Source organism: Leucopleurus acutus (assembly GCF_964270905.1).
Source record: "Leucopleurus acutus genome assembly, chromosome: 13".
Lineage (NCBI taxonomy): Eukaryota > Metazoa > Chordata > Mammalia > Artiodactyla > Delphinidae > Leucopleurus > Leucopleurus acutus.
In genome coordinates, this window is record NC_139155.1 from 40,983,206 (window position 1) to 41,002,972 (window position 19,767).

A 19,767-nucleotide genomic window follows, 5' to 3' on the forward strand; every position below is an offset into this window, starting at 1 on the left:
TTACATACCAATGAATGTTGTGAAATCTTTAGTGTCTCTGAATTGGTTATTTCAAATGGTGTCAAATTACAGTAGTCATAATTAAAAATGTCTTCTAGTTAATTAGCCTCAGGATGTGATACTTCTGATTTTTTTCCCCCTCTTTTTGGTTCAAAGGTAAAAATGCCCTTTCTTCTGAGGACACGGTGGAGTTCTTGTTTGTGGCTCCTTGTGCGGAATTGAACCAAGGTGATTGCAGCGACCAAAGGCTGCCGGATTTACAACGTCTACCTACAGTTAACAGCCAAGAACTAATAAGGGTGTACAAAGATGATCAAAATAAAAGCAGACATTAGTGCTAAATTATGAGGCAACAGTCTGGCTCATGCATGTAAGAAAATACATAGTATATCACAACAAAGGCCACACTCTTATGTAGTTCAGTTCACATCACTACTTACACATGAACCTTCCCTGCCTTATAGTAGATCACTCGAGAATCCATTTTTCACAATCTCCAGCACATCTCCCTGTGACCAACCAAATTTACCCCGACTTCCGTCCTGACCAACCACAACTGATTCCTGAATCCCCTACAGTAGATTTCACCCTCCTCCCTCCCTCCATTACATGGCCCCGTGGGGGAGGGTTGGCTGTGTTAGACCAGTGCTCATTAATAGGCCAACATCTCTAATGGAGGTGGATGTGCAATTCATCGTGGAACAAGAAAGAAACAACCCCCGCCAGACGGAATTGGATCTAATGGACAGGACAGGTGGCACCTGCTGGGTTTGCTCTTAGAACAGGCCCCAAAAGTAGATTTGGAGAGCCAAGGAAAGAAACCCACCGCAAACCACAAAAACCCAGAACAACACACGCCATTTTGTCTCGGTTACAGGACAGGGGTGCTTGAGTCTGGTCTCAGTGCTGACGTGGAGCTAAGAGAAAGAAAAGGTGGCTGGTTAGTCAGGAATTGGTCATTGGTAGCAGTTTCCAGAGTCCTTGCAATGGCTTTGTACGATGGTTTCGACAACCGGGTGATGGAGTTGGCAATGAATGCTATGACGGGGGAAGGTTATTGGCAGAACAGTTCAAACCTTAGACAAACGTTTTGATGTGGAAACACAAAATGACAACATCTGTCAGCTCGGTCCAGTTGGCGGCTGAATACCACCTGCAGGGTCAGGGTTCTGAGTTCGGGAACTGCCCGTCTATGATTGAGAGCTGACAGCCATGTAGGTAGCTGGGATGTAGTGGTTTTAAGTACTGAGTATGAGGCACCAGTGGTCACCTGCTCCATCTAGAGAGGCACGGGTTCACAGAGGATGGGCAGTGGAAAAGAGATGAACATTAAGATATACCAACAAAATCCACAATAAAATCCATCTGTGCAAAGAAATCTGAGAACTGTGCAGTTGTGTCCCTTTGGTGTCAGCCTGTTCTCAGGGACATTTTTCAGGCTGGTTCTCCCGAGGGAACTATGATTGAGTACATCAGTGGGCAGACTGGGCTCCTTGCTAATGCCAACCAAGAGCTTTACTATCCCCAAAGCAAGCGATTTTGTTCCACAGGGCAGCCAAGGAGATGGTTTCTGACCCAGTGCAGAGGCATGAACATCTTAGAACTCTCTGGAGAGGAAGCTGGAAGATGTCAGGATGTCTCTTCTCAGCTGGGCGCCCACCAACTACCGACTCTGGGAGGTGGCAGGTTTTTGCCAGCCCTGGAAGCAAAACCGAATAGCTGAAGCTTTGAGGTTGACTCACAATCTTTCTTGCTTATCCTGAATAAGACCTTTTCAGAGATTTTATTATACAACTTTATTCTAAAGCAGTGGTTCTCCAACTTCGGCGTGCATCAGAATCACCTGGACGGTTTATTCAAACACAGATTACTGGGCCCCAGCCCCAGAATGTCTGATTCCTTAGGCCCGGGTTAGGGCCTAAGCATCTGCATTTCTAATAAATTCCCAGGTGATATTGACGCTGCTGGTCCAGGGACCACACTGTGAGAACCACTGTTCTAAAATGATGTTCTCTTCTTTCTCTTAAAGGAGAAACAGGAATCCAGGGAAGCTGCCAATTTAAGGATAATGTATCTACTATGTTGTAGGATGTTTCTTTCATCAAATATTGAAACGAGTAGAAGATGATTTTTTCATTTCCCCAGAATCCCTAAGGGAGGTCTTTAGTGCTCCCCAAAGAGGGCCCTCAGAAAGGACCATCGACAGAGTCATTCATTCTCCCTTCCTTGTCAGTTCTTTTGCACATTAGCTTTTCACGGAGTGCAAAATCCCAACTCCACTTAGAAGAGCCTGTTTCCTCTCATGTGACCAGAGGAGGCTGCATGCAGAACACCAGGTAGCCAGCTAAGGCAATACACATTCAGAAAGAAGAGGAGGGCGAACGTTTGCAAGCGCGCTTTAAGCCTGTACATGTAAAGCTGAAAGGCGTCCAAACGACCCGATAGGGGAACTTGCGGATGAGCGGTGCTGTTAGAAACATGCTCCCTAAAGCTAAACCGAGAGGAACCAGCCCGTGGAAGAGCAGAGATAACTTGAGTCCATTGGGGGGAACTTATGGCACCTGTGGTTTATAAACAGCTTTAGTAACGAGTATTTCAAAACAGAGTTCACAGTTTTTAAGAAGATCTGTGCTGATTTTAAAAACTAGATTCTATATAATTTGAATGTTGCCTTTACTTTTTGGGGGGGAATATGATCTTTATTTGGAAAAAAGTATTTACACTAAACTCTAGGGCTGATTGGTTAGAGTATCTTGAAAGAAAACAACCCCAAGTTGGAAAGAAGCCCTAAAGACTGGATTCTCCTGGTGTGTTTGGTTCAAGCCTCTGCTCTCAGAGACTTGGAGACAAGTGCAGACCATGCAGGCCAAGGGCCCTTCTTGGCTTTAGGGCTCTGAGTCTGTACCCTCGGGAACCAAATCCTTCGGGCTTAGTGAGTAATTGCAAGTGGTTGTTTTTCTCCAACTGCTGTGGAAAAAAAAAATGTACAGTGTATATAATCAATTGTTTTGCTAAAATCTCAGAGAATTCAGAAATCAAACTCCTAGCTATAAACAGTATTAATATTGTCGTTGTAAACTGACCAGGTTCAATGTCATGTGCAAAGGTTTAAGATGCTTGTTAATACTGCCGTCGTGAGTAACAGCAGCGTGGGATTTCAGCCTGTGTTTTTATTTTGAGGGATGAGACATGTTACAGAAGATGTAGCTGATAAGTTAGCTTTGAACAGAAGTCTTTTTTTTTTCCTTCTCAAAACACACATCTATGAACTACAAATCTGAGAACAAAAAGTTAGCTGCGCTATAGCCGGCAGAACACGTCTTTAGGGGCAGGGGTCTGTTGGGAGCTGCTGCGTGTAGTGGGTCCTCTCTTCTGTGAGGTGAGGCTGCTGCCAGGCTGCCGTCTTCTCCTCTGTAGGGGTGGGTGCAGTTCTGTCCTTCATCACCACTTCTCATGTTACTTTCATCTGTCTGACTATAGCTTGCCTGGGAATAAGCAATGTGTAATTTTTTTTAAAGATGGTAACTGCTCTCTAAATTAGGGTTATGAAGCTTAGAATCACCCCTTCCCCCCCAACACACACACACACACACACACACACACACACACACACACACACACACCCTCTACTTTCTTCCTCTGACAGTCAGGAATGAACATCCTGGGACACTGTGGGCTACTGCACCTTCTGAAAGAAGAGAGGACAAGAACCCTCCATGCTGAGTCTCTTGCCTAGTGGGTACCTGAGGCATCTGGAGAGTTAAAGCAACGTAAACAGAAATATTGGTGCTGTCCTTTGGGCAAGAAGATGAGAGCACTGGCTCACCATCAGAATGGCATGCTAATTAAAAAAAAATCCACTTTGTTCTTCCAACCCTCCAATTTCTCAAGTTAGGATGTGGCTGGTCAAGGCACGTGGAGTACCGTGTGGCCAGAAGGATGGAAAAGGGACCAACCCAAGATCCCAATGGGCCAGAATGGGATTTTGGTGGACTCTAATTCGAGTGCTAACCTTTCTGTGTACTGTTTCTTCTAATGTGGCTAGTTGAAAAGCAATAAGTCAGCTTTCACTCTATTCACTCTTGTTAGTGTGTTGGTAAGTGCCTATTTATCTTCAGAGAGGCGTAAGGCTCTTCTTGAGCAGAGGATGGGTTGGCCACGTCTCTGGTGTTTCACCTTTTGCCCTTTAGTCATGTAGGGCTCTGCCTGGTGGATGCCTAATTGACTCTGAGCTGCTGAAATCAGCTCTAGGACCCTTGCAGAAGAGATGCATATACTTTGGGATAATTTCTGGTCTTGTGGTGTAGCCAGAAAGTCCAAACAAATAGATTTCAACAGATGAACTGTTCTACAATTTCAGCTGTATTTCTTGGCTACATCAAGAAAAACTACAGTAGGGTAGAACTAGGTGCAAAGATGAAAAGCTACTAGTTCCTACAGTGTTCTACCCGGTCTTAAATGAATTTTGTCTGATTTGCTGATTTAGTGACAGGCTGGTTTATATTTAGAGTTCTGTGGGATGCCAGCTAGGTAGGTAAGAATGCAGTAGGCAGCAGAGGCCACAACTGTTTTAACTTTTCACTGCCAAATTGGCAACAGAAGATTTAAAAAGGGCCTAAGAACTTTCAGAGTACTGAAATCTCTGGCGTTTATGGACAAGAACCAAATACCATTTTTTATCTGGGTTTATGTCAAGGGCATTTCATTAGGCTTTTAGAAAAGTATATTTTTCTAAGCACTACCTACTGATGTTTAAATAATGTGCAGAACAAAAATGATCAGATTGCTGGTGCTCAGAGAAAGAAAATGCTATGAAAGGAAAAGCCTTGCTCCTTTGGGACTAGATTTGTTATAACTGGACTGAATATTTTCAGAAACAGCTCCTGGGAATTTTTCACTGCAGTTATCATGAATCAGGAGAACATGTGGTGTAGCATTCTCAAATCCAAGGGAGGCAGACTAAAACGCACTCAATGAGATCCTCCCTTTTATACCAAGAGGGCCTCACAGCTCAAAAATTGTATTTCATAATAACAATTACACTTTAATTTTTACTTGCTTAATCTTAACCTGAGGACCAAGACAGGAGGCCAGTGGTGCTTGAACTAGAATGTATTCTTTACTAATCGATATGTCATTTAGGAGATATATATCGCTTTTTCAATTTAGCAGCCAGAGTTGAGTTTCCTATCAACTGCACTATTCCATGGGTGGGAAAAGACTGTAGAACTAAAGTGGATACAAGTCCTCGGGACCGTGCATCCGGATGACCGTAAGAGGTGTATTAGCTTTGAAGTGTAATGTGGGACATCTAAATGGCCATTGGCTGGAGCCAGAGAAGCCATCAAGTCTCACGGACAGTGTAGCTGAAGGTATATCAAGTCATTGTACGAAGCTGAGTCCCAGCCGCATTTCCACAATCAGAGCGAGCAAGCTAGTTCTGAGTCCCGGGGGCTCTCATACACTCACATAATAATTATAGTCACTCCTAGGGACTGAATTGCTTGTAAAGCACGGAGCATAGTGCTAGGCATGTAAGTGTGTGCTCAGAATAAAATGACAGTGCGTCTGCCACTATGTTAAGCTCTTTAAAAGCTATATCTCAGTGAGTACAACTCCTCCATGAGGTAGGCATTGTGATATATGTTGTACAGAGGGAACAGAGGCTCAGAGAAGTCTAGTAGTTTGTCAAAGATTATGCTGCTAAGATTTGATGGAGCTCATATTTGAAATCAGTCTATTCGAGTCCAGGGCCTAAGCTTCAGACGACTATAGTGAAGCGATCCTGCCAATCAAGGGCTATTCCCTTTACATTAAAAAGATTACTGAGGATTTCCCATGTATTTAGGTAGATCCTTAAAGCTGGGGGACCACATGCCACAGAAATGATATCTGAAATTAAATTATATCTTGCTGAATTCCACAATGGATTTGAATCCGCTGTTCTAAAACCATAAGGCTGTAGAAGGTTTCCTCTCTGTTTTTGCTTCTTTTGTTTTCTTTAACAACACATGCTTTTGCTTTCACTCATTAAGGTACGCACTTTGATCTTCTGGGCCCTGAATACAGCAGGACTAAGGAGCTGACTCATCTCTGCAAGTGCTGAGCAAGCCTGGACTTTTCTCTCTCAAATGCTAGAGAGGCTGAAAACTTGAATGCAGTTATGAATCAGTGTTATGGCTTCACAGCTAAGAATTTCTGGGGCATCTTTGGTATTATTGAAATTTCTGTGCCAACTTTCCTAATTAATAGAGTAAAAAGTCAACTCCCAAGGTTGCCTGCCAAATCTCCACTGGATTATAATGAAATGCTTCATAGATTGGGAAGGAGGGTATTTTATCATAGAGAAAACCTAAGAGAGAGTGATTGTGAATATAGGTTACAAGTTATCAGAATCCAGTGTACAGTGGCCACGTTTCCTCCTAAATAAGAGGATACTTACTTGAGAGGAGAGTGATAAAAGGATATTGCATTCAACCTTGCAAGCTGACCTGTGGGTGACAAAGGACACAAACAAGAAAGGTGACATGTCATGTCTGTGATGTAGTCAAGCTGGTGAATTATTTGGTTGGAAGCCATGCAGAAAGACGGAGAGAGAGAGAGAGAGAGAGAGAAATAGAGAGAGAGAGTCCAAGGAATGAAAGTAACTTTCTGGCCCATCCAACAACCATATGCTCATAGAGCAGTCAAGGAAAACCACTTCGACCTTCTCCAGGGCATATATCTTGAGTGGGGACACACAGGCCTGTTACCTCTCAGCCCTTTTCTTTGTCTTTCCCTTGAAGTCACTGGGTGTGGAAAGGAAAGGAGAGAGAGAAGGAGCTTAACATCTACCAGAGATGGCATGAACTCCAATCGGAGCTGATGCTATTAATAGAATTTCCCTTCATTTTGGTCATATCAGGTTAAATTCCTAAGTCATTAAAATAAATAAAAATCTAATACCTCATATGAAATGACTCACTTTCTTTTAAAAAAAAATCTAGAATTTCATTTACTGTGGTCACCAAAATCCAGAAGCTGATATGGGCTCAAATAGGGAGATCTAATAGGCACCTCTAACAGTATGAACCAGAATATTGATTATTTCACCACGTCTCTCTCTCCCGCTATGCAGCAGAGCCAACTGAGATACGAGCAGGAATGCCATCCCTCAGAGTTCCCACGGACACCCCGGAGCTTCATCCAGACTAACTTCCTTCCACGGACAGGCCATAGAAGTCGCAAAGAAAGAGCGGCCTCCATGGTCTGCACTCAAGGCAAGTTTGTTTCTGTAGCAGTAAAGTACGGCTTTACGTATCTGGTCACTGTTTGTTTTGTTTATCTAGGCCTACATTGTAGTTGCTTCTGAAATGTGGCTGTTAAAGTGAAAAGGCTAATGGAACATTCCAGAGAGGCAAAGCTTCTGTGTTATACTGTCAAGATGGGGTTGTTGGGCTTCCCTCTTGCTCTATTCTTCTTGGGAAGATATTTCCAAACAATCTATAAACATATGAGAAGGAGAAGATAATTTATTCTCTCTGCTTCTCTTTCCTTCACTAATAGAGAAAGAGGGGGCTACTGCCAACCTAAGACTGTGGAAAAAAGCTTGTCTGGCCATCGGACAGAAAGCCTGACATGATAAAATAACCCCCGGGGTCTGGGAGGCAGCAGGTCTCAACGAGCCAAATACCCCTGAACTCCCAGAACCCCGACAAGACACAGGGAAGGGAAACATACAAGAAAAACAAACATGGCAGTAGAACAATCTCCATGGGGAAAATGCACCCCCTTAAGGATGAGTGGCTAATTACACTTATTCCCAATTGCATGTGTTATGTCCACTGACTTCTCAGATGGATTAATATGCTCCAGTACATATGACAATCTGCCCAACCATACCCTGCTGAATGTGGGCCTACAGTTGCCCTAACATTTCTTGGTGAGGTTTGTCACTCTTTCACTTCTCGACATTTGATATAAGGCAGGCAGTGAGGGAAGCTGACAAATGATTCAAGGGAGGAGGTATATTTATGCTTAGTCAATTTCCTAGAGCCTTGCTCCCTGACAGTCATCCTACAGTATCCATGGGGGATTAGTTCCAGGACATCCCCACACAGCACATACCAACATCCACAGATGCTCAAGTCCCTTATAGTTGAACCTCAGTATCCACAGATTCTGAATCTGTGGATATGGAGGGCCGACTGTATCTTTTCTTAAAAAGTATTTTCCTAATGATTTTGGAGGATCATGGACTGTTAGTCACCATGTTTCCACTAATGTGGAAGGCCTCTTTTACTTTCCAACACAGAATTCATGGTGAGTGACAGCTATAAGAAGTATTTAACATTTTTCCTGTCTAGAATTCATGGACTAAGGAGTTCAGTCAGAATATTCCAGAAGGAAGGAAGGAGAAGGCACCGAATTTTGGAGTAATGTAAAGACCCAGCTACTGAGGGACTGGGGCAGGAGTGGTAAAGGATGTGGGCCAGCTCTTGGTACCTGGTAGGCTTCGTCCTGTAGCTTCTGTTTCAGGTACTCCTCCATCTTCAGCTCATTCTCCAGCTGCCGGACAGAGTCATCTTCATAGTTCTCATCCTCTGGCCGCACATATGGGTCCCCATCCTCTGTAACCCTGGGAATCAACCACAGTGGGAGTTTCGGAGCAAATCTTAAAGGAAAGTATGAGTGGAATTCCCGTGTTAGCTGTAGTTCTGGGCACACATTTATTTAGTCCTTCAATTCACTTCTTTGCTTCAATTCACTTCAATTCTGTCTCTTCTTTGACATAATGAAAAAACTTTAAAAAAGCTGTGGAAGTTTGGAGAAATATATGATCAAGGTGTTCTCACAGACTATTTCTCTATGGCAATCTGGTGTCCTCTATGTTTTCCTAGGGTTAACAGGCATGAGCTGACCTTTAAATGTCTGTCGTTCTTAAAAAGGGTAGGCTTATCCTTTGAGAGGACATAGTTTTTCCAGTTTGGGGGCTTAAAAAACATGGAATCCAAGAACACTTTCTATAAGGGAAGTAAGCCCTCTAGTGAAATAATGATTAGGACATTTGTTCATAATTTAACGCTCTTTGTCTTATGCATGTATAGAGGAATCGTGCACGCATCTGCTTTATTCCTGTGGTAGAGTCAAGTCTCTCTCACCGATCAGCTAATCGATGTCAGGAAGACTAATACTCTAACCCATAGCTCTTGATCTTCAAAATTTATACTAGCTCTGAACTTAAGAAATCCGGGCTTCCCTGGTGGCGCAGTGGTTGAGAGTCCGCCTGCCAATGCAGGGGACACGGGTTCGTGCCCCTGTCCGGGAAGATCCCACATGCCGTGGAGCGGCTGGGCCCGTGAGCCATGGCCGCTGAGCCTGCGCGTCCGGAGCCTGTGTTCCGCAATGGGAGAGGCCACAACAGTGAGAGGCCCGCGTACCGCAAAAAAAAAAAAAAAAACAACAAAACGAAATCCATTTAAATTGTCCAATTCCACTATGAAATAAATAGATAAGAATGATCTCATTCACTAAATGTGTGACTCTCTCCATCTATTCATCCCAGTATATATAAAGCTCTTCCTGGGACTGAACATAAATTCACAACCTAAATCATATGACTAAAATATTCTCACGCTAAAACACAGTGCATGTTTAGATAGTACAGATATTAAAATATCCCCTAAAATGAAAAGAGTGGTCAAGTAGAAGTTTCTTGGAACTTAAATGCCAATGTTCATGTTTATTTATATTTGTACGACATGTCCTCGTTATTTTTAGAGGTTTGGGGTCAGCCTAAATAGGTCTACGAGACCTCTATGAACTTTCCCTTCCCAAGCCCCACAGCCATGTTTGTAGCTGGTCCTGCCACCAGTGTACCAGGGACAGCAGATGGTGTGGCCTTAGTTACAGTTTTGGACCTTAGGATCGGATCAAGAAAATTTTAGGTAACCACCATGTAAATGCTTAATTATAAAAAAAAATCAAATGGATTTGTACTTATCAGACTAAACTGATAATTCACCAGTTTGAATAACAAACAAATCAAATAATTCTAAATTATAGAGGAAAGTTCAAGAAAGCAAACTGAAACTAAAAGCAGCAGCTTCCTGCTACATAAAATTATAACTGTTTTGTTTTGATCTTACGCTCTGCCTTTTCACAGCTGGCTTTCAAGCCATGTCTATTTATAATTCCCCATTATTACTGGCCTTTTGCTCACTGCTTGGATGGACAGCCAAAACACCAGAAAGGCCTCTGGTTAGTTTCTTCTCTGGGTCTTTAAAACAGATAGTTTATTTTTGTAGACTCATCTGCAGTTCTTCTCACATTAAGCACCATCACTCTTCTGTAGTTTTTTTTTGAACTATCCATCAATTCTTTTTTCCAGAATTTGGGTGAGCCCCTGCCCACATTTCTCAGAACTCCGCTTACTTCACTTCCTTCATTTTACCCTTTTCCCTCCCAAGCTGGGCTCTGCAGGTCTGTCCTAGCTTTTTGTCTTTGTTTCTCAGCTTTGGTTTTCCCTGCCTGACTGCTTTGAGCTGATCCAACGTCACAGAAGTTCTAGTGGCTACGTGAGTGATTCTGCTGGCTCCTGTCAAGCTACAGATGCCTAATTGGGTGAAAAATCTTTGCAAAATGTCTTTTGAAGGTCAGGTTTATACATATTCAATAATTCAAGCGAATTGGACTTCTTTATAATGAGACTTTATACATTTAGTTATTTCAATCACAAGTGCGTATATGATGCTGTTTACACCCACTTTGAACAGAGACCTCTCTAGTATCACCAGGTCCTTTAAGAGCAAATCTAGTAAATTCAGAAGATAGGATGATTTATCTCCTGAACTAGTCTATGAGTCCTGGGAGGGTGGGAGAGATTTTTGACACTATTTTGTAACCAATTAGCACAGTGCCTTGGGCAAGCCAGGCTCTCAATAAGTACTGGTTGGTTTTTGTTACTGATACTCTGGAAATTGTTAGGGGGAAAAGTCACAATGACAAATTGAAATGTAGCACCCTTCTACCTCTTCTGGCAGAAAAGGAAACTGAACCATTCCTTTCCAAAATAAAGAAGTAAGCAACCATGTTTTAATTTTCCTATGCTCCCTGCAGAGTGTTCTGTTACTGAGAAAATACCCCCAAGCAGAAAATACTTACACGTCGCCACGCATGGCACTTGGGGTAGCTCCACTGTGAAGGTACCCGGGTTTTCGGGCATGGATTTGCGCTAGAAAAGCCTTTTCAGAGGTTGGTGATGGGACCAGATCTTCAAACTGAGTCCGTGCAAGTTCAGAATCCACGTTACTCTCCGTTTCACTCCCCGCCTCTATTAGGTACAATTGAAGAAGTGAAGAATGACCTAGACATTTTTATGATCGATCGGCAAATAAAGGGCTAGGCTTAACATTAACCAACCTATGCTGATTAAAACACTGACCAGATATTTTACGTAAGTCAAGTATATGTTCGTTTTTTCTCAAAATGAGAATTGATACTGACATGAATTACCACAAAATCAGTTAGTATACAGTATTGTCTTTTTATCTCAATAATATTATAAGGAATCTTTGTCTTAATAACTGACTTAATTCTTGAAGCCATCTGTTTTTTCCCTCTATAAAAGTCTTTATTGGGCTTCCCTGGTGGCGCAGTGGTTCAGAGTCCGCCTGCCGATGCAGGGGACGTGGGTTCGTGCCCCGGTCCGGGAAGATCCCACGTGCCGCGGAGCGGCTGGGCCCGTGAGCCAAGACCGCTGACCCTGCGCGTCCGGAGCCTGTGCTCCGCAACGGGAGAGGCCACAACGGTGAGGAGGCCCGCGTACCGCAAAAAAAAAAAAAACAAAAAACAATAAAATAAAATAAAAATATAAAAAGTCTTTATTAAAACTGTTGTTACTTTTGTTTAATATTACTTTAATTTAGGAAACACACACCTAAAATATTACATTCACTTAATATTTCAAAAACTTATAAGAGTATAAACTAATAGTCCTTGAAATGCCTACAATGAGAATAACATTTTTAGTCATCATTTGCTAGGGCAGTGAGTACATGCCATTAATCATGATGTATTAACTACTGTCATTTTTATCCTATTTGGTAATCTTAATCTAAAATAATAGCAACACTTTTCATTACTTTAATTCTAATTATAGAGGTTTTAAGAAATTTAAATCCAGATTTTTTTTAACATTAAAGTTTTCTTTCTTATAGTTGTTGTAATCTCAACTATATGACCACAGTCCTTTCAAACAGATATCTTGCTAGGAGGGCTTTAAGGAATAGACGAGATGTATTAGTAACTGATAAGATATTTATTTGCATATTCACGCTGTAAAAGTTTTTAAAACTCTGTGTAGTAGTATTAGGATGAAGAGTGCTGCAATTTTATGCTATTTATTTTCTTCGCAGATCTTTCTTTAGTGATATTGCAAAGGTAAATTTCAGTTTCGCCTCTTTCAAATAGCCATGCATTCCAAATGAACAAGTCTTAATTAGTAAATAAGACATTTGACCCTATAAAATAACTTTAGCATCATGTCACTTTGGGTCATGATATATTTAACAGTGGCTAACTTGGGATTCTGTATTTACAAGTCAATTTTAATACTTATTCTTTTCTGCATTTTTCAAACTTTGTGCATTGAGCATGTATTCATGATCTTCTCATTAGCAAAGTAAAAACGGTACTAAAACAATCTAATATCCCAACAAAATATCACATAGACCTTTACAAAATATTTTTATACTTGACAATGAGCAGCTCTCTAACAGAAGTTATGGGTCCTTCTGCAATGAGACGACAAATGAGAGGGGACCAGGGACTTACCGGAATTCAACTCTTTCACGAGAGAGGACATGGTGTTAGTGATCGAATCCGCTGCTACTAGTAAGTCATTCCGTAAATTTCTTCTTGAACCTTAAGAAAGAATGATAATGAAAAAAAAAATCAAAGCTCTCCTTTCCCCCCAATTTTTATGCTGTTTATCATTTCCATTGATATCCTAAAGCAAGAAAACGTCCAAGACTTCTCCTTTTCAGAAGTGCTTTGGTTCATTTCCTGAAAAAAAAACATTGTACTCAGGCCAGTGGCCTTTGATATAAGAAGACATGGCAACTGATGGGGATTCATATATTTTATCGTCCAAATTGGGACAATTTTACAAGTGAAAGGGAAGGTATTAATAACAAGACTGGGTGACCTGGCACAAACTGGGATGATCCCAGGTAAGCCAGCACGTGTGGTCATCCTTCAGAATCACCTCACAGATGAAAAGCCTGGTTTTGCCACGAGAGCTGTGCCTTCCCAGCAGCTGCTACTGTTTCAGCCCTTACCTGGTGGCTGAGCACATCAGATTCTGATCTCCGTCACCATAGCCTCTGTCTCCCATCAGGGCTCCCCGAGCTTCCCCTATCATTTCAGGTACCCCTTGGGAATGGGAACCCTGTGCACTGTATGTCCCCAGAGTTTGGAAAAGGGGTGAGGATCCCTGCTCCTGCTGCCAAGACGTGGGCAGATGTATGCCTGGTACCCTGAACTGGAACTTACAGCATGTTTCTCTATGGTAGAGGAAGATTATTATGAGGTTTCCATCCCACTAAGGGTTAAAGGGTATTTGTGGGCTGGACTGGGAGTGGGGCAAGGTGGATGTAGAACAGAGGGCCAAATTCATCATATCTTTGGAAAAAAGACTCAAGATTCCAAATATCTGACTTACAGATGAATTTATGCAGGATGAGCTGGGGCTGCTTAGATAGGTCACATTTCATTGTGATTTCTTAGTAAGTAAAACTAAATAAGTAAAATAATAAACACATGTAAATTTAAGAAATCAAAGTAGGTAAAACAATAATTATTACAGGAAACTCAAATTGATTTAATATACTGTAAATTTCTTTAAGATTTAGGGAAAGGGCAGTTTTCCCTCTAAAAATTAAAAAAAGGAAATTATTTTGCATAACTTAAATTATATTTGTACAACTTTAATCATTTTCTTTTTCAGGAAAAAACGCCCTGTAATAGATCTTCCTTTTTCCCTCAGAACAGAAAGTACATCATGCTCTCCCTTCAAAATGTAAGCTTTTGGGCTTCCCTGGTGGCGCAGTGGTTGGGAGTCCACCTGCCGATGCAGGGGATACAGGTTCATGTCCCGGTCCGGGAGGATCCCACATGCCGCGGAGCGGCTGGGCCCGTGAGCCATGGCCGCTGAGCCTGCGCGTCTGGAACTTGTGCTCCGCAACGGGAGAGGCCACAACAGTGAGAGGCCCGCATACCACAAATAAAAAAAATAAAAAAAAAAAGTAAGCTTTTATCCCCTATAAACAGTGGATGAGAGCATCTTTTTCCTCAGTCTCTCTGGATATTACTGATGTTAAACAATTTTTTTGAATCTGCTAGGCAAAAGGTGATTTTGATTAAAATTTGTATTTCTACAACTCTTTGTGAGATTGAACATCTTTATCGGCTATTTGTTCTTCTGTCGGTTCCTATCCTTCACCTATTTTTGTTTTGGGAGTGTCTTTTTCTGACTGAGCTGTGTGTACTTTAATGTATAACTGAAATTATGAAACTTGATTGCTACATATGCTGGAAATGTTTCATCAAGTCTATTCTTTTGTCTTTTAACTGTTTATGTTTCTTTTTGTCTTAAAACTAGTCATCGAATATGTCGCTCTTTTCCTTAGATCTACACGTGAGGACCTGGGAGGATGTCCACCATATACCGCTAATTCAAGGGAGATGCAAATTGCAGACCAAAATGCAATGCATGATCGAATTTGTGTGGAAAAAGAAGAGTATATGTCCATAAAAGCAAACTTAAACATAGATATTTATATATAAGTGAAACGTTGAGAAGGGCCAAGCTGTTAATAGTGTTTACTTCTAGGAATGAGATTGGCAGGCTGAGGGTCGGCAGGAGGATTTCTTTTTTTCTAATTTTCTACAAATTTAAAAAGTGATGACAAAAAAAAGTTTTATAAAGTGTTAAAATATTTCCAAATGAATAAGATCACTTGCTTTGGGACCCCACCCCGACACTCCGCAGTACATAAGCAGAAGAGGCAGAGGTGGGAGAATGCTGTTTGTCATCTCACATCCCTCTTTGCCCTCTTCTATTGACTATGGAGAGCTAGCCTCGCAGCCCCATAACACAGAGGCAATGATTCAACTCTTTAAGCCATCTGGAAAATGACTAAGCATCCTTCTTGATCGCCTCAGTGCTAAAGAGCTGGGATTGTTTACTCTCAATCTTGAGTTTGCTTTCATGTAAAGAGACGAAAGGAGGAAATATCTTTTGGAATTTTAAAATGGATTACATTTATAAGATTTCCTGGAATATTGCTGAAAGGATTTCCCTTCCCTTAATGAGCAAAGGCTCATAAAAAAACGGGGCAGGGCAAGAGAAGCCAAAAGAAGATAAGATGGTGAAGGGAAGAACAGATTAGTGTAGGGAGTTTCTAAAAAGTCTTGCAGGCCCGGCTTTGACACGAACTGTGGAATACACTAGAGCATCCACGGTGAGGCTCTGATAACTCTAGATCATGCAATCCTTGGCGACTTATTTGCAACAGAAAAGCAGAACACACACACACAAATAAAGCCACTTACTTTGTGCAAACGCCTCCTGTACGTCTCCCCCTACCCCTGTGAGAGAGTCCTGAGGCGTGTGGGTTGGGGTGGAGCAGGCGGAAGCTGACCGGACGGGCATGGGGATGGGCCTGCTGATGGTGTGGCTGGGGGAGGAGCGGGGAGAGCCTGCCCCCTGGGTCTGGAGAGACAATGCAAGTCATTAATTGTTTTCGCAAGAAGATGCCAGATGCCCTTCCCAGTGTCTCAGTCAAATGTTAAAGACAGTGACAATGAAATTCCAAAGTAGGTGGAAATCCTAGGTAATTAAGATGGTAATTCTCAACCTGAGTTGCAGGTGCAGATAATTTAGGACCTTACTGTACATGATCTGAAGTTTTGGTTACAAACTGAAAGCTAAGAATATTAGTACTGCATTCATTGTTCTGTAATATAGGAGATGTTTGCCCATGTAATGAAGCTACTGTTAAGCAGTGATAATTACAAGGTGTGTTTATGTTCTCCTTGAAGGAAGCTCTATATAGAATAAAAAGACATTAGGAGAAAGTTTTAAATATAAACTCGGAGACTGTTAGGGATGGATGTGGTTTACATTCTTCCTAAACTTTCAACCTGTCTTGTCCTGGCATCATCTGTAGAGGATAATTTATAGTTCCAATCATGTCATGCCATATTGCATATGTTAAGTCTCAAATAAAGAATCAAATGAAGTGTAAATTGTTTAATCCCTGTTTTACAGTAAAAGTTGTCTTTGTCGAATTGCTCTGTGATTCAGGGATTCAAATGGGGAAGAGAAAAAAGAAATACTGGTTTCTAATTTTTGGGTAATGTTTCCTGTAGGAATTGTCCTCTTTGCCTATGAAAAAGCAGTATTCTAGCAGCAAGAACAGTGGGATTTTAAAGAAAAAAGGAGAACACAACTTCAAAGCCATTTATCTCCTCATTTCAGCCCTTGGCATGAAATAATTCTGAGGCTGTCAAACCCTGAATTTCGCAGCCTTGGTTCTACAATGAGGTCTCTTGGAAACATTTCCTGTTTTAATACTTAGTTTACAAAGGAAGTAAAGTCAGCACGAATAAGAAAATGTAAGAAGTGCATATACAACAGATTAGGTATTCACATAAATTCCACTCCAGTCCGCTGGGTCTGGCCAGGGAGAGTGAGGACTCTTCCACAGCAAGGCCCAGAGATTCATCATCACCCCATTCAAATCCCAGACATGCACCACCAGAGCCGTGCTCTGGAATATTCGATTAAGGTCTTTGCTGTGGGTTCAGCTACTTGCAGTTAAAACACACAACATCAATCTTGTAAAATGCCATGCTGTTAGCTTTCCAGGGCTCAGCATCACACAGAAAAGTCAAATCTATAAATTGAGAAAAATCCCGAATTAAAAACGAAGCAAAACAGAAAATAACTCGTGTGATGCTTGAGGTGCTGAGGATTCCACTCTCACTCGCAACAGTACCTTGGAGTGGCCTTTCAGGCCCAAGGAAGAGAAGTTTGCCTGCTTGTGATGCTTTGCAGCCCCTTGCCCCAGCCTGCTCCAGGATGGGTCTGGTTTCCCCCAGCAAACTTGGGCAGCTCAATGTCATTACCACGAAACCTCTGCTTCTGAGGTACCTGGGCATTTCCTTGCTTCCCACACCAATAAGTGACCTCATGTTTGAGTCATGCTTTGCCATACACACAAGGTTCTCATGTCCATCCTCATGGGTTTCTCTCCATGACCCATTGAAGTAGGTCCCATTATGCTAAATGTGCCGTTATGGACCACAATGCTCAGAGAGGTGAAAAGAATTGCCCAGGAGATGGAGCTAGAGTGTCCGAGCTGGGGCCTGAGCCCAGGTGGTCTGCCTGCCCTGGAGTGGGGGGACCTGGATGGGCTATGGCTGGTGACAGATCCTTCAAAGGAGACAGGTGTTGGTTAGGTACCCTGAGATCAAGTGCCTCTCCCTGGCAACCCGTCCTGCACATCCTTTTCAAGACGGGGTCCTCAGCAGAGCTCCTTGCCCTTTCTCAACTGATCTTTTTACCAAGGAACCAGGTGCAGCTGGGAGGAGGGACTGGTGATGATGGGAAGTTGGACAGAGGGGCTGAAGGAAGAAGGCTCCTCTTGGCTACACAGGGTGGCTTACCTTCTCAACCCTGGAAGCCAGATCCTCTTCTGCGATAGGAGATTCACAATAATGATAAAACTCCATGTTTGTATGTAATTTACAGTCTCTAAAGCACATTTACATACCTAGTTTTGTTTTATTCTCCCACTAATCAGTGCTAGGAATGATAGTAGCTTATATCTGAATAGCAATTGTCAGTCTAGAAGGCATTTTAATCCCATCTACTTCACTTAATCCTCTCAACAACCATACGAGGTATTATGACTCTCATTTTTCGGGTTAGCAAGCTAGGATCAGAGGTGATAATTACCCAAGGTCTCTGAGCTAGTGAAGGACAGAGATAAAACGGATCCCCAGACCTTAGGCTACAAGGCCAGGGCGTTCCCAGGCTGCTCCTCAGAACTGTGGGCACTGTGACCAACCATCACATATTTCCATCTATGTTTCATAACATACTTTCACTAACAACCTGAGGACTCAGAAGGTGTAGGACACAGACTCACTAGGGAGTGGTGATGGAGCAGTGGCCTAGGGCTTTCTGCTGGGCCAGGCCGTACCTTCTGGTTACTGGGTCATGGAGAGCAGCGTGAGTGCCCAGGGTGGGGCAAGCAATCTTCAGGCTGGTTATCAGCCAGGACAGAAATACAGGTGCACAGTCTCTTACCTGCAAATGTGAAATCCAATGGGCAACACATGTTGTTTCATAATTAATGTGAGGCTGCTTATGTGGTGTCTGCACTGCATTGCATTTCTAAAACCTCAAAGATTCTGAGTCCCAGAGGATCTCTGGACCCAGTGATTTCAGATATGAGGCTGTGGGCCTGCTTTTCAATGTCTGATGGCTGTGCTGGGGCTGTAGTATAGGCCAGCCCTGCTCATACCTGTGCCACCAGGCTCTGCAGCATAGGGTGCTTGTGGGGTTCCCCCCTCCCCTTTGGGTACCGCACCGGCCCCACCTCTTCTTGCTTAACACCTTGTCTCCAAAGGCAACTTTTCCTACACCTTTCTGCCTGTTTCCTGTCTTCAAAACTCCCATCAGTGGTCTTGTGTTAAGAGAAAAATAATGGACTGCGGTTACACGTTAAGGGAAAAACAATTGATGGAGTCTAAATTACACCAATGTGTGAATGGCTAATAGCCACCAACTCCTAAATGAATCTCCAACTGGTGCAACTTCAAGCAGTCTGATTATATGAAGAATTTAGGTGGAAGATTCTACGCTGAAGTAAAGATTCACTGCATCTTTCCTACAATTTGTAACTCCCCAGTCATGACCAGTCTTTACCCAGACTTGGGGGTAGAACCCTGGCTCCCTGGGTGATCAGGGCCCCATCACCCTTTGTCAGGACACTGGCCAGTTTGATGCATAGTAGACTTATTGCTGGGAACACCATCTCTGTTCTTCCTTTCTGCTGTTCTTGCAGGACCACTAGGGAAGGGTAGTTGCCTCTTGGCTTTGGGGTAGATCAGTGAAGATGTCACAGAGTTTCATTTTCACAGGTGTGGCCCCTATGGAATGGTGGCCTCTGGTCTGGTCATGAAGCATGGTTGTCGGCTAACAACTTTAGAAGAGTTAGAATGAATAATCTCTGTGAACATCCTTTCCTGGAAATTATCCGGTGATTAATGGAGCAAAGACTTAAGGGACAATGGTCCATGCAGATCAATATATAGATCTCAAATTCCTGAGAAGAGGGGTGATTTATGGAAGAAGGATAACATACATCATACTTGGCAAATTTAAAATTGTTCTCTTCCTAGAGAATAAATGAAAAATTCATTTCTACCCTCCATTCTCTGAGTCCACTCAACCTGCTGTTGTATCAATTTTTAAAAAGTCTGACAAGATCCATACGTTTTCCGATTTTTTTCCAGGAAGTATTTGGGTTTCCACTCAGCACCAGAGAGGAGGGATGCTTCAAGGAAAGTGCCTAATGTCTAATTGTGGAGCCAGCCCTGTCTGGAGAAATGGCAGAGCAGATGACCATGAGACAGGAGGAGGCGGTACTATGGACCCTCCCCCACCCAGCTACCCCGCCCCCGAAAGTCAGCCTCTCAGGTTTGGGGGAGAAT

At 42.6% G+C, this 19,767-nt stretch overlaps 1 protein-coding gene across 4 annotated transcripts in view; it reads right to left on the bottom strand.

The window, feature by feature from the left end:
- Nucleotides 1–761: 761 nt before the first annotated feature.
- DTNA (dystrobrevin alpha) overlaps nt 762–19,767 on the bottom strand; it is a gene marked incomplete at both ends in the record, with an annotated part of 127,938 nt that continues 108,932 nt past the window's right edge. For all 4 annotated transcript variants that reach the window (XM_082853650.1, XM_082853649.1, XM_082853648.1 and 1 more), the window contains 5 exons: nt 762–917; nt 8,485–8,617; nt 11,143–11,311; nt 12,814–12,903; nt 15,595–15,754. In XM_082853650.1, coding sequence (XP_082709776.1) covers nt 777–917; nt 8,485–8,617; nt 11,143–11,311; nt 12,814–12,903; nt 15,595–15,754 — 693 coding nt within the window. The remainder of the gene's footprint in view (nt 918–8,484; nt 8,618–11,142; nt 11,312–12,813; nt 12,904–15,594; nt 15,755–19,767) is intronic.